The sequence below is a fragment of the Triplophysa rosa genome, linkage group LG8, assembly GCF_024868665.1.
Source record: "Triplophysa rosa linkage group LG8, Trosa_1v2, whole genome shotgun sequence".
NCBI classification, from domain to species: domain Eukaryota; kingdom Metazoa; phylum Chordata; class Actinopteri; order Cypriniformes; family Nemacheilidae; genus Triplophysa; species Triplophysa rosa.
In genome coordinates, this window is record NC_079897.1 from 27033631 (window position 1) to 27048589 (window position 14959).

Consider the following 14959-nt stretch of genomic DNA (forward strand, 5'->3'; position numbering starts at 1 on the left):
ATTGCATTATTGTTATTTAATCATTTCAGAAGCTGAATTAACCCTTGATAGAATCAACATTAAAATAACTTTGTCCTGTGTCTTACCAACATAAACACTCCTTCAAATCCACCATTATTTAAAGCTTATCAAAAAGATTTATTTAAGGATTGTTGTAAATATTTTGGTTAAAATAATCATAAAAATGTATATGTAATACAATGACCAGAATTTAATTTTCAATAAAATGATTTTATTTACTCTTTCAATATGTGCAATTATTTAAAAATAATACAGGCAAACATCAATTGTTACAATTGTAGTCATATTTAATATAAAAGAAGAGCTGAGTGGTATTTACAAACATTAAAATAGAAATATATTGCATTAAATAATTAGTCCCTCATCTGGTTCTGAATAAAACACATTTGTTTTAAAAGCTGTTAAAAATGCTTTGAATTAAATGGCGACTACAAAGAATGAAAAGAAACTAAATGTATAAAAAACGGTTCAGTACATTATCCACACAATTCATCGTGCATGCCACCATCAGAGGGGCTCAGGGCTAAAAAATGCTGGAAAAATTCCTTGGCCTTCCTTTTCTCTGCAAGGTCTTGCTTTGTGGGTGACCTCAGCAAAAGACCGGCGAAAACAGAAGCTGCAAACAAAAGCGAAATGAGTTGAAATAGATCAGCACGAGTCCATTAACATACACCTATGTGCCGCACATTTAGAAGGTCATGCATTCCCTGGGCATTGCCATTGCTCTGAAGTTCCAGAAATGCTAAGAAATCAACTGTTCTATTTTGTCTTGATCTTCAGTAAAAAACGAAGCATTCTTGTTCTGCTTTCCATTGAAACTGGCCTGTGTTCTTGAACAAAAATACTCAAAAACAAGTAATGAAAGTGCTTCGTCAACCTACCTAGAATATTGATGTCCAGACGATTGTGTGCAGAGTGCTTCAACAGCTCTTGAATAAAGGCCGTTAAATAGTTAAACACATTTGTATGGCACTGAGGTAGAACAGAAATGATCTGTGGACAAAACAAAAAGGACAACAGTTGTAATTATAATTCAACGCTTGTAATCATTTCTTAAGTTGCAGCACAGGAATAAGAAGAGCAAAGCAGGAGGGATGCTGGATAAGGCACAGAGCTGCTTATATACGCTCTTAAAAATGATTGACAGGACTGAATGTTGAGTCTCCTCTCAATCTACCGTTTCAAAGGTCATTTCGAGTCCGAGATGAGCAAACCGTGTGTCTTGTAGTGTGCACAGTGCCGTGATATGCAGTTGTGTGGTGCGCTCTCATGGTTAGACACAGACCTGTCTGCACTGGCTGCTGTCCGAGCAGCTGTCCAAGCACCGCTGGTAGAAGGAGAAGGGGACAACGGGCTCTGGAAGAGCGTCCAGGAACAGCAGCAGGGCTTCAGCCACTGAATGGTTACTCCCCGCTGATATTTCTCAAAGTTAAGGGCCCTCGACAGTCAGCACAAGTCACTCTACAAAGTACAGTAGTTCTTATGCAAGCGGAGCACAGGGAAGGATACGGAGCGTGTCTAAGCTGCCCGTGTCCAGACAATCCCGAATCTCCTGGAACTCGGTGCGCAGGCCGGGCTGCTGAAACAGATCCTCCTGTAACGCACACACAATGAAACATTTCCAGTGGCCACCCTCTCTAAACACGGCAGACTGCTGTGGAGGAATAGTTCGGCCTTCTGTTTCAGATTACCAAAGCAACACACGAGACGGCCTGTACTTCTTTCCCTCCACAGATTCCTGCTGGACTGCTGCAGTTGCTATGGAGGAGAGCTCAATGGGTGCATGACAAAAATATAAAGAGACCTGTTTTTTGGCATAACGGAAGAGATGGTCCACCATCATCCATATCTCCTTTGGGATTTCTTGAGGTTCAGAGTCGCTCCGTTGGCTCTTTGACTTCACAGTCTGATAGAACACAGAAACGGTACAGACGTGGGTTTAATCCCTCCCAAACATCAACTCTTCACTTTACGCTTTGGCCACGTTGTCAACGAACCGTATCTCAATCAATCAAAAATGACTTTGGTGACCTTTGTAAAAATGCTTCAGATTTAAAATGGCCAAGTGAAAATGAGGGTCTCACCAGGTCTCTGATGGTGTCCAGGTTCATGTCTTGGATGGGATCTCTCAGCAGGCACAGAGTACTGAGAGAAGAGCCGAAGCAGCTGGGCAGATATGAGCCGGTGATGGAGATGAAGTAGTCTTTCCCCCTCTCCAGATGAAGAATCAGGATGTCCTCCAGCTGCTGCTGGCCTGAGTTCAGCCCTGGAGCTGTGGAACGGTTCACAAACACCTCGAGGTCGATGTCCACGCTGGCACCTACACACACACACACACACACACAGAGCACAACATGCTGACAACCACACGCCTCTCCAGATCAACACATCGCCCTCACAGAAACAACAGCAAAAGGTTCAGAACAAAATTAAGATGGAGCTCTTCATCATGTCCTCACATTATTCTAACAAAGACATTTATATCCCATAGACGTCGCATTAGCATCTGTTTCTATGGGCCGCTATACGTAGGTCTTCCGCCATATTGGAACGGTGCGAGCCGGTCTGTGTTGCCAAGTCTGCGGCTTTCCCGTGGAACTGGGTTACTTCGAACCTGTCGCTCCAGTTTGTTTTATCCACAGGTTAGGAGTGGAAGGATTTTGTTATCTAGCTGTTAATCTTAAAATGATTTTATTTATGAATGTTAAGTTCTGTTATTAGGAGTAGGGACGTTAGGCTCGTGATGAAGGATTTTGTTTCATAGATCTGGCAACCCTGCCAAGCCGGTCCGTTAACAGTCAAGAGCAAGCTGACTGTGTATGTTTATGAAAACATATATTTTATTGTTGTGTAAACTCGAACATTATATTTTCTACACTAACACATGACAACAACATTACAGACCATAGACTCATCTCATGATCAGGAGTTTAATGATGGTGTAGGGCTGGGACGACATTATACCTGTCTAGGTCGATTTTAAAATCGCTTCTGTGTTTTATGCACAGCTCTTCCTTCTTTGATCAGTAGGAAGTCGGCCTACTGCTCGATCTAAAACCATGACTACGAGATTGAGTCGTTTATTATAACGTGCATTTGAAAAATCATTACTTTATTATCGTGAAAATACCTGAAAAGGTTTGAAGAACAGCGATGGAATGTGACCATTGGCATTTCCCTGAACTATGCGTGTAAATCGTTCTTCTTCCATTTCCCATATTTGGAGTTTCTGCATGAGAGTGCCCTCTAGCTTTCGGATGTGGCGGCATTTAACCATAATTCGTTGAGAAACTGAGCATAAAAACACACCATATATCGTCCCAGCCCTATGATGGTGTTTAGATCTCTCTCTGTTGTTAATATAGAAACTTATTTTTAGATGCGTAGGTGAACTGTACTACTTGTTAGCAGAAAAGCTCTTCTTCACTAGTTGGCTGTGAATATCTCACCTTGGGCCAGGAAGCCTTTGGCGGGGTTTGCTGTTAACCAGGGCTTACAGTAGGCGGGCTCATCCAACTTCTGGATGAACTCAAACTGACACGGCACCTGTCCTTCGTTGCAAACAGTCACCGTCTGAACCTGATGCTGCATATACTTCACATCTTTGAAATGAAACTACAGCCAGGGCAATGACAAAGACACAGAATTAGGGCCGTGACGATGTATCAAAAGCAAGGAATGGATAAATGACGACGACGACGGACATTACCTCGCTCTGAGACACAGATACCGACGGAATACAATCGTTCTCCAGCCTGTCAATGTGTCGCACGATCTCCTCAAACTTTCTCTTGTAAGACTCCTCGTTCACCATCTTGATCTGTTCAGAGGACAGGCAGACGTGAGGAAGAGCACTGAGGATGAGGTGAAGGATGCAGACGGGCTGTCGTTCTCACCCCTATCTCCAGCAGAGAGCTGACAGGCTTGTGGTCGCTGCTCTTCAGGCTCATGTGGCTCTCGTAGCGGTGCTGTTTAACGTTCTTTCCCCTCCACAGGATACGGTCACACCACGCCGGGACTCGACACTTCTCACTGCACAAACCCACACACAGCAGTCAAACATCACACCACCGAAGGCCTGTGAGCTCAGTCTGCGCGTGACCTTAAAGCGGAGAAATGTTTAAAATAATACTTTCAGTGGGATTTCTTTGGCTCTTGACCTGTCTGGCAGGTGTGAAGTCTAGTGTCACTCACGGTCAGAGCTACTAGCAAGGGTCAGGTCTGAAGACCGTTTAATGTGTACCTTGTGTCCCACTGATCTGAGCCCGTGTCGTATTTATAAGTGGGCTGAAAATCAATCTCTCCCTCCGTGAAGCCCACAAACACGGCCTCCTCATCCATCTGCCTCTTCAGCTGAAACACACACACACACACAACATTCATACAGCTCACAGCACAAGTCAACAACACCAAAGACTAATGAAGACTTTACCTGGTCATGATTGTAAAGAGTCTCAAAATCCTTTTTCGCGATCAAGTCCTTCACGTGCTCAACGTCCAGGTCGCTGATTCTGTAGTTTAGATCGCCTAGCCATAACACAACACTGAAAGACATCATCCCACATTTACACGCCTTCATTTCAGCCGGTGCAGCCTGTAGCGTGTTCAGTTGAGCTCATACTTGTGTTTCACGATGGTGAGAGGAGGAAGTGCCGGGTCCTGCTGGCCAAACTGCATCCTGCGGCAAATGTCCTTGAAGTCCTGATTGCGTCTCTCAAACTCTTCCGTGTGAGCGGCCAGGTGAGAGTTCACCACGCAGATGTCCGAGTTATGGAAGCGGAAGCGAAGGGCTACGGCACCTTTATTACCCTGAACGTGACAACAGCACAAGTGTCTTTTCACGCTGTGCATCTCGAACTGAGAGAGAGAGAGAGAGAGAGAGAGAGAGAGAGAGAGAGAGTTCTCACCATCCGCCCCATGACGCCCGTGCCGACGCTCTCGGCCTCCACCTCAGAGATGTGAGCTGCATGCTCGGCCTTCACGTACATCACCAGCATGATGCCCACCAGCCGCACCAGCTTCACCTGACACACACACACAGAGCAATGCTTTCAATTCTTCACTCTTCACACTGGATATTCCTACAATGTTTTACTAGTCTCTGGTGATAGTGGCGACAGATAGCAGCGTGTAGTGAATGGAACGACTGTTGGTCGTAGAAAGCCGCTCTCCCTCGTTAACAGCACAGAACATAAAAATAACCAATAAACATAAAGAACGACATAATAACAATTAAGGTATTTATGTTACACGTCAGCCAAGTTCATTTTGCTTGAATGACTAAAAGCACATTTATCATGTATTCAGAGCTGTGGCTTGTGTGCTTCGCTTGCAAACGGGGACTAAACTACAACAGGGTTTCATCTCGGTCCGTTGGCTTTCACAAGAAACCGTTTCAAAGCCGTAATCCCATAAACGTCACATGTGAGCAAACTGTGTCGTCTGCGAGCCGTTTCTCTTCTGGCTCATTTCACCACACCTCTTGTGTAATTTTCACCACGAGTTTAACTGACGATCACGCTCACGACTGTTCAACAATAACGTCATGTACCAGTTTCATTCACAGGCGTTTTGAGAGTTTCGCATTAGAAGAGACCACAGGTTCATCTAACATGGTGTAAACATGGTGGTGAGAGGGCAGAGACGTCCTTACTAAAGCGTACTTGGCATCTGGATGAAGGCCCTTGTAGACGGCTAACATCCACTCGGGTTCTTTAGGAGTGTCGTTGAAGAGGAAAGCCTCCTTACTGAGATCCAGCTCCTGAAACCTGCAGCACAGGACGACAGGCACAGCTTCATTCAGCGCCTGGACACTAGCGTTAGTAACCATTGCCTGTATGACCTGACACACATCACATTTCGGCCTTCGCTGTTGCTATGAGCTTTTTGTGAAACACAAGGTTTTGGAAGCTAACCGTGAGGAACACGGTTTAATCTGTGAAAAGTCAAATGAGCCCTAAAAAAAGCAGAAAGGTCTTACCCCACGAGATAAAAGTCTGGAGGGTTTGAGATGGATCCCAGCCACGGACCAAGACTTTCCTTTGGATTCTGGCCTTTTACATTGTAGGTGCCCAGGAAAAAGCTGCGAGCACACAACGAGAACAGAAAGGTCGAGTCAAATGAGCACACGATCTGCACGGCAATATGTCATCGCTGCTGGATGGAAATGAGCCCGTGTGCGTCTTTGAACCCAATTCGTGAAGGCTGTAGATGCAAGACACGTCTCCATCCAAAAGGTGGCGCTGCTGACCCAGATTCACCCTGAACTACATTCAAGGTTCAACTAGAGATGGTCTCCTAGGACAACGTGAACTGAAAAGGTTACAGCCAAATCCTATGAATCAATTCAGCTTCAACGTCACACTGTTCCCCTTCAACGCTTTCAACGGAACATTTCTCACTCAAGCCAGGGAGTGATTGATATGAAGAGGTCTCACCCTACACCCCAGCACCCTTCAGACAACGTGTGTACCGTTATGTGAATACCACAACGAGAATCAAAAAGAACCGTTTCTTAGTAATGCTACGGGGCCATATTACAGAGAGCAAATCTACTATATGGGGGTCAAGCTGAAATCACCATGGTTACTAAACAGAACAAACAGGATTTGGAGTAAAGTGGGTTGCACGCCGGCCATGTTTTTAAAAAACGAACACGTTGTTTGATATCAGAGTACACACGCCGACAGTGCTCCTCCACAACACTGTTGTGCTTTCCCTGTTTCCACATGCTCGGTGTGCAGCGCAACGATGGCTTTAAGTCCGCGTGTACAGCAGCTAACGGACGTTTGAATCGGTTAACACAGAAAAAACACACCGCATACAGAACGTGTGTGAAATGGTCCCTGGACACGGCGTCGCCGAGCTTCTTGTGCGTGACCCGCTGAGGGATGTTTTGTATTACAGTAATACAGTTGCGGAACATTTACACATTTTGACGAAATACAACATCACTGTCAACCTTTAACCTTCTGCCGTTGTATCTGTACTGCCTAAAGTAATAAAGGTTGGAAAGAAAATTCATAAAGTTCATTCTTAAAAGGATTCTATGCAATAAGCATTTTAAGTGCAATTTACAATTCAAATGCAAGAACGAAGTAAAACATGTAGCTCAGGAATATCTAAAACTGCATTTTGTGTCACTTTCATTAGAACAAACAAAGGTCTTACAATGTCCACCTGTCTGTAAGCCCTGTGCAACCTTACATTATTACCTGCTGAAATAAAAACACTTCCTGTCATCTCAACTCAACCTCCTGTGGGGTGTGGCCATTTCAATTCAACAATGCACACTTCTGGTGGAATGCTGTGCTGATGTTTACTCATCTGTGTGATCCTGACTGGTGTAATGTTGGTCAGGGTGGCACACCTGTAGTTCTGGATGTAGGTGTAGGCGTCCTCGTTTCTAAGCAGTTCACATTTGATGAGGTTATCACGCAGGCCGAACTGCGGCATCCCCAGCATCTGATCTTTGTTTGACAGCACGGGCTGACCTGATCGGATCAGCTCATCTCTCACATCAGCCCTCGCTCGATCCTGACTGAAACCAAACCAGACCCAACACTTCAAGAACAAACGACTGACGCTTTATATCGTGACAACCACGACCGTCAGCACAGTTCGGTTACCTTTCCTGCAGAACGTCTCCTCTGCTCTTCTGCTCCTGTTTGTCGTCGGTGTGCGATTTCTCTGTAAAGGGTTATCACAGCAGATGAGCTCATGTCCATACATAAACCTGCCCGACTGAACATATTCTATCACTCATGATAACGAGCAGCCACGAGCAGGTCAAAGTTTCACTATAATAACGCCATGACATGAATGAGGCGCTTCTCATCTGCTGATGACGCCACACGGGCGGGGAGATGAGGAATGTGGGCGGGGCTAAAGCAAACATGAGCTTACACACAGTACAAACATGAGTTACACGCACAGATTTCATTAACAACAGGACGTTTCAAAGTAAGAACACAATGAATCTGAGGTAAAACAATGAATGAATAACGCACACAGAGAGATTATATTCCTGGAGAAACGTCTGCTACACATCTCTGAGTTAATACTATATGAGTTTAGATTAGTCTGAAATAATGCCTGTACACTGACATCGACATGAATGCATTGAGTTTAAATGTGTTCACATGTTATCGGTGTGTGGGACTCGAACTCATAATGTTGACCTGCTTGACCCAACACATGAATAACAATACGCTTGTTCGACTTGATGCGGCGCCGCAAGATCCGACAAGCAGATGACATCGAAGTACCGCGAGAGCCATTCGAAAAACCATAAAATGTTTGGCTTCGAATCGCTCTCGCGGTACTCTGATGTCATACGCCTGTCGGATCTTGCAGCGCCGCATCAACTCGAACAAGCCTAATGACTCTCAGCAGCGCGCACGCGCGCACACACACGTTTACAGAAGACAATCTATTATATATAGTCTTCACGTTCACTGCTACTCAGGCATGCTAAACTTTAAATCACTTTACGCTAGACTAGAGCTAACCGATGAAAACAACGACTTCTCTTACCATTGACTGGAGCGGCATGAGACATTTCCACTCGAGCTCACTTCAGCGCTCGCTCTTACGCGCTCTACTATAGCAAAGGATTGACGCTCACAAAGCCTACAGCGGCACCTCATTAATATTCATGACATGAGACGACGCGCACAGCTGGGATTCGCTCATTCGCTGTGCGTCTAGACCTTGAGCCAATCAGTGTAATTCACTGGTTGGGCGTGACGTCACGTTCGTGGGCTAAAGCCTTCATCATAGTATAATACGGGCTGTCGAACGTGAAGTAATCGATCCAATCACGCTCGAGCGTGTGCACTAATGTCGGACATTTACAGTAACTAGCGCAATTAAACAATACACACAAATAATCACACAAAACGAATGAGCGTGAATCAGACACATTCAACAGAAAGAGCTCAGCGTGTGTGCAGTAGTGACGTATCAGACCAACTCTTCATAATAAATGTACATTACAAATGTAAGGGTCATTCCATAACTGCGGGCCTGGCTATAACTCATGTCTATGGGATGTATTTTTATTGTATTGTCATCAATTTAAATCATCAATGCTTATTTAGTAAAGTGAATAATTACCATTTTCCAAACATAAATCCCCATTGTGAAAAAAAGGGGGTTATATCATATAAAACTAATTCTATAATAATATAATATAATAATAATCTAATTTTGTAAAGTTGCTCGCTCCACGCTGTCTGTACGAAATCAAGAAATCAACCTCAAATATATCTTTTCATGGTTTTGCTTTCAGTTAGATAATCAAGAGACATGTGGGTGTGTTTTTCAAAAAGAAACATTTTTAACAAGCAATTTTTAAGAAAAACGCGTGAAAATGAAACGAATGAATGAAATGTATTTGAAAACATATGTGCTCAGCAGTTCTTGGTTTCCACACTGAATATAGGCTCGAAATGCTTGCTGTCCACTTTGTTACCCAGTAAAGGTAAGAGTCGGTAAGGTAAACGTAAAAAATCCAAAGCAGGTAACGTAACAAAATGAGTATTTGATAAGTATGGAAGGGTCATGCTTTCCCATATTCACTTTTTATTCAAATTTTGAAATCCCAGATACCGCAGTTATAGCGTGACCCATAAACACTGCAAACCACTGCAGTGTAGGCTACTGTACGAGGATCAATAATGTTCCCTGACATGTGTTTGAAAGGGATGAGGATCATTAATAGTCACACACTGCGATGGCATGTGGATGTACCGGTCTGTTCGCTCAAACAAGCTGCGCTCCTTGAATGTGACGGAAGGGGTTATTATTGCTATAAAACAATGTAGAGTCAAAGCAAACACGCCAGGTTTATATCAGAGAGCACAAAGATCCACCTGCAGATCACATATCACACTTACCTGATCTCTTACTCTGACTCATCACGGAAGATCTTGACGTAAGTGATGGTAAAGACTTTCTTAATGATCTTGCCCCTTTCGACACCTTTCGGTACTTGGCGAGCCAATCGAATTTAGGTTTTACCTCTGGATATTGCTCACAGGCATCTACAAGGTCAAAAGAAACATTGACTTGTTGACATCACATTGAATAATGCAGTTGAATAACACTACAACAAGACTGTTGTAAAAGACTGAAATCCCATTTTAGGATATAGAAAGATATAGGAATAAAGGTCCCAGCTGAGACGAGTATAAAGCAGAAGCATCTTCTTTTCTCTCTTTCACACCGCTGTATACTACCAAACTATTCAACTACTCTTTTGTGCGCAAGTGGTTGCTGGTGTCTGAGTTTCTATGTGACCGCAGTTTTTTATCATAAAAAGTGTTGCTGCTTACCTTGCAGTTTTCTCATATTCTTCCGGTTACTGAGCACATCTGCCGTGTCTTTGACATTCACACACCTCCAGCGGTCATCAAATGTCACTTAGCATATCTCCTCTCAACCCCCCCTTCAGATCTCCATCACGTGAATGCTTTTGACTTGACTAGATGTCCACTGATTCAAGTAAACTAGACTCTTCTTTCCGACACTTACTGAGCATTCTTACAACCTCAAACTCAGACGAGCCAAACTCCGCCTCTGACATGCTTCAGTTTCTCTCTCTCTCTCAATCTGTCTGTCTTCCTATTCGCCGTACAGGCTGAATGTGGCTGCTGCCCACAGTCCAAATGTCCGTCTTCAGACTGAACTTCTTGAATCAAGTAATATGGCTGGACTTTCATTCAAGCACGTGTTGAAGAGCAGCATTTACAGCCGGTCAATGAATGACAGAGCATATCAGATCAGATCAGATCAGATCAGATCAGCCGCTCGCCGTGAATGACTTTCAGCATTTCTGACTGTTCTCATCACTAAACAAACTTGTTCAGCAGGACTTGATACACAGCGAAAAGAATTCCAGTGGATTTCTTTTGCATAACTTTGCATAACACGTGAATCCCCTGCCATTTCATGAACATGAACGCATGCACAACAAAAGAAAAAAGCATCGGCTGAATTCCCCAGTTTGTTTTTATAAAGAAGCCATTCTCTTTATGATAAAGCCTTTGTTTAAGCGTGCCTGTTGGGTTTGAATAATTGCACACAAATCTGAGATTTTTTTACCCCGTCAAACCAATGCGGCTCAAACAAAGCGACATTTCTGCTCGTCTAAAGCCTGATGGTGGGTGTGTTGTCATATGGTACCGCACTCTTTGAACACGACCTACTTACTATAACACTGAGTTATCAGAACACACAGACTGTACACCTTCCACCGGTGTTGGGTTTGTTCAGCAGACACTAGTGTGTGTCATGAAGAGGGTGTGTCTTACCACTCCACGCCCGGTTGACTTCACTGAGAAAGAGACGCGCTTGAGAACCGAAAGGCAACCTCAGCTCCAACTCTTCTGCTAAATACGTCACTCGCACACGAGTGTCTGCACCTACAACAACAAACCACTGAAGCTGTGATGACATCTATGCATTTGGCACACGAGTCTGCTGGGCATGGAACCCATGACCGCTGTGATGCTCTAGCAGTTAAAAACACTCACCGAGCACAGCCCACTCATCTGGAGATGAAACTGATGAGAGACAGATCAAACTATAAGAAACTTACACTTATACATCTCAACTGAAGTGCTCAGCTTTACCTTCAACAACTGAAAAGTCATATGAAATGGGAATGATGTCATCCAGTGTGACATCATCACCAGTGATGGCCATTCTTCTGTGGCGATATATAAATATCCTAAAGAAAAAAACACCAGAATGATTATATAGGCCTACTGCTTCCTATTATACACTGTGTGTAAGAGCACATCTGAGAGTTGTCTTTTCAAGAACTAGTAACATTCCCTATAAAGTGACCTTGACAGAAAAGACTGTCTTTACAGTAGGGATGTAACGATTCACCATGAGTCGGTTGAAAATCGGTTATAATGAGTGACGATTCAAATCGGTTGAGGTGTGAACTGAATCGCAATGCATTTTTTGAACAGCAGGGGCCGCTATTTTCACTGCAAATCTAAACGTGGACATGCTGCTACTCCTTAAATGCAAAAAGTTTTTTTCAAGAGAGTTTTTCTATTATTAATTTGTTATAAAATTGCAGTTTAGTTTTGTTATTTGAAATAAAACATTATTTTATTATACAAAGAAACGTGAAGCATTTAAGAAATAATGCAAGGGAAGTTGTTCATTTCTAATTTGTTTCAACTCATTTTGTAAAAATAAATCGTGAGTAAATCGTGAATAAATCGCATCGTGAGATCAGAATCGTGACTCGCATCGCATCGTGAGCTGAGTGAATCGTTACATCCCTAGTGTACTGTGCATTTTAATTTTGTATTTATAAAAACATACGCATTTATTTAAGAAAAATATATCATTTTAATATTAATAAACATTTACATATAATTTAAATTATTGGCAAATATAAATAAGTTATTGGAAGCATTTTCTAAATATATACACGTTGTGTACATGTATGTGTTTATAAGTACAAAATGAATATGCACAGTACACAGACATGCATTATGTAAACACAGACTTTTATTCTAGATGCGATTAACCGCGATTAATCGTTTGACAGCCCTACTAAAAATACAAGTCAGATACAACTCAAATGATGAAGAAACGTAACGTGAGTGCAGATCATAAAATGCTGCAGATCACTCTTGTTTTCTAAGGATTCACAATCATTGCGCTTATCTGAAATAATTGCGATGAGACGATTATTTAATAATTGTGACAACCCTATCAAGAAGACAGACACACTTTCGTTGGTTTTCGTCCTGTTTTCAACTAATAACTTAATAACATACGTGGTATTTTATATTCATGTCATTATGCACAATTACACTTTATTGAAGGAGGCAACAGCTTTTTTCACATTCAAACTAACTTTGGGTGTATGTAAGCGTTTGATTAGTTATATGTCAGTCCATAAACTCACGCATGTTCATTGTTGTGGTGCACGAGACCCAGCAGTCTGCTGTTGTTCACACCGTCCAGCAGCGACACGCACTCCACGGCATGAGCAGCACTGTTAAAGACGATTATCACAACACAACTCACGTCTGCTTTCACACAACGGACTTTTCCTTTCTCCATTGCAACTGGGCATGCACGACAGGGAAACAACAGTGAAATACATGCCAACGATGAGTAAAACCCATTCGTAAATATTGATGGTCGGTCATTTGAGATACGGTCAATGTTTAGAGAAGTTCAACCTTTCACAATCATCTTCAGTTAGTCTACTGTATAACACAACACGCACTCGATGAAAGTAATGAAACACATTGTAATATATTTCTGCAGTGCTGTGATGTATTTTCAAAGGATACTATAACGCAGTTTTCTTCTGTGGTCAAAGTCTCTTGAATGGCCACGGACTGATCCATTACTCAGACCCAGTCTGATCTCAAGTCTCCTTCAAAGACGAACTAAAGACATCCCGCCGATGAAGACTTCACACAATCAGCCTCTCAACGTGTCCTGTACAGCGGTGTGACGTGTTTTACTGTCTTCATGAATCCTCCGGTCTCGCGTCAGTGCCACGCAGCCAAGAGAACTTCAGTAGTAAGAATTATTGTGTTATTCTCGTAACATCTCCACTAAATCATTAGAGATTCCAGTCAGAAGGGTGGTCTTCTCGTGTTCTTCTTTAGAAACATTATTTTCAGCCCTAAAAGGCCGTCAGAAACTGCAGGAAACCAAACTTGATAGAATCTTAAATCCCACCCACCCATTCACCGGTCAACAGATGGCGCTATACACACACATGCAGAACACACAAGCGTGCGAGAACGCGCACGGCCCCCCTGCACACTAGAGTTGCGCGGTGTACCGGTGCTACGGTAGCATCGTGATGCTAAAGCTTCAAAATACCCGCGATGCCTCTCTATTTTTGGAACGGTAGTTTCGTAGGTAATGTTGCATATGCGCATTAATATTTATTTGAACACTTACATCTGCCTTTTTGCGGTGTTTATCTCCTAAATGAATGTGTGTTTTGAATGTCTCGGACGAGTTAATGATTCAAATAGGCGATTTGAACGAGTTGGTTAAATGATTCACTTACTCAGTGGAACATTGACGCCACCTACTGGCCGTTTTAGTTATATTAGTAGTATATTAGTAAGCCTAATATTTCCCTTTATAAAGACTGCTGTATCAATTAAATTTGTCCAACATTTGAATTAGTCCTACGTGAAAATTGATCTAGTGTACTTTATTATTTACTACAGTAAACTAGTAAAACTCATAGATACTAGTGTTTTTGAGTCTTATCAGAGTAAATATTTAAGTTTACTACAGTATTTATAGTATTTACAAATGACTAAATGTAAATGTATTTGCTATAATTTATCCAATTACTACAGTTAATACAACAACATATTCTAGTGCAAAGTATAATACAGTTTACTATAGTAAATACAAAATGTTACATCTAAATCTGTGTTTTTGTATAGATTTGAATTATATGGCACAGCATCGTGATACTACTTGGTATCGAGATACTTCAGCTGGTATAGTATCGTAAGACATGTTTATGGTACCGTGACAACCCTACTGCACATTAACAAAGTTTGGTAACAAATGGTCCTTTCGCCCGACCTTTTTATAGTTCTTGAACAACTCTGTAGTGCTAATTATTGTGGTCATATTTATTTTCGTGTAACATCAACGTTTTAGTGTATATTTAGCTCAAATAAATTTTGATCTCACATCATTAATTATTATATACTGTATATCGGTATAGTGCAAATAAACAAAAACAAATGGTCACTGTCAGAAAATTCTAGAAATGTCCGTAGCACAGGGAAGGTGGGATGAAGCGATGATGGGCAGTCAACAGTATTAACAGTATTAATATTAGTATAGTCAAAAAAAGACAAAAAACATCAAATGTACACTTTTAGGAACTGTTATGTTAAACTGTTGTTTT

At 42.2% G+C, this 14959-nt stretch overlaps 1 protein-coding gene across 4 annotated transcripts; it reads right to left on the minus strand.

The window, feature by feature from the left end:
- Positions 1-223: 223 nt before the first annotated feature.
- inpp5b (inositol polyphosphate-5-phosphatase B) lies at positions 224-13759 on the minus strand. 4 transcript variants are annotated; one of them, XM_057340056.1, is made up of 23 exons: positions 13355-13759; positions 12962-13040; positions 11658-11755; positions 11559-11588; positions 11337-11447; positions 9921-10067; positions 7650-7710; positions 7391-7561; positions 6002-6103; positions 5675-5789; positions 4929-5045; positions 4643-4830; positions 4454-4565; positions 4265-4374; positions 3918-4053; positions 3731-3841; positions 3471-3636; positions 2106-2341; positions 1826-1927; positions 1531-1615; positions 1307-1434; positions 903-1014; positions 225-637 (listed from the first exon to the last, which is right to left on the minus strand). In XM_057340056.1, the coding sequence occupies exons 1-23, from the start codon at positions 13410-13412 to the stop codon at positions 498-500; spliced, it is 2715 nt and encodes a 904-aa protein (XP_057196039.1). In that variant the 5' UTR covers positions 13413-13759; the 3' UTR covers positions 225-497. The 4 variants fall into 4 exon arrangements, with proteins under 4 accessions (XP_057196038.1, XP_057196039.1, XP_057196040.1 ...); XM_057340055.1 differs by having other exon boundaries at positions 224-637; positions 12962-13759; XM_057340057.1 differs by lacking the exons at positions 11337-11447; positions 11559-11588; positions 11658-11755; positions 12962-13040; positions 13355-13759 and adding an exon at positions 10359-11320 and having other exon boundaries at positions 227-637.
- Between the last annotated feature and the right edge of the window lie 1200 nt (positions 13760-14959).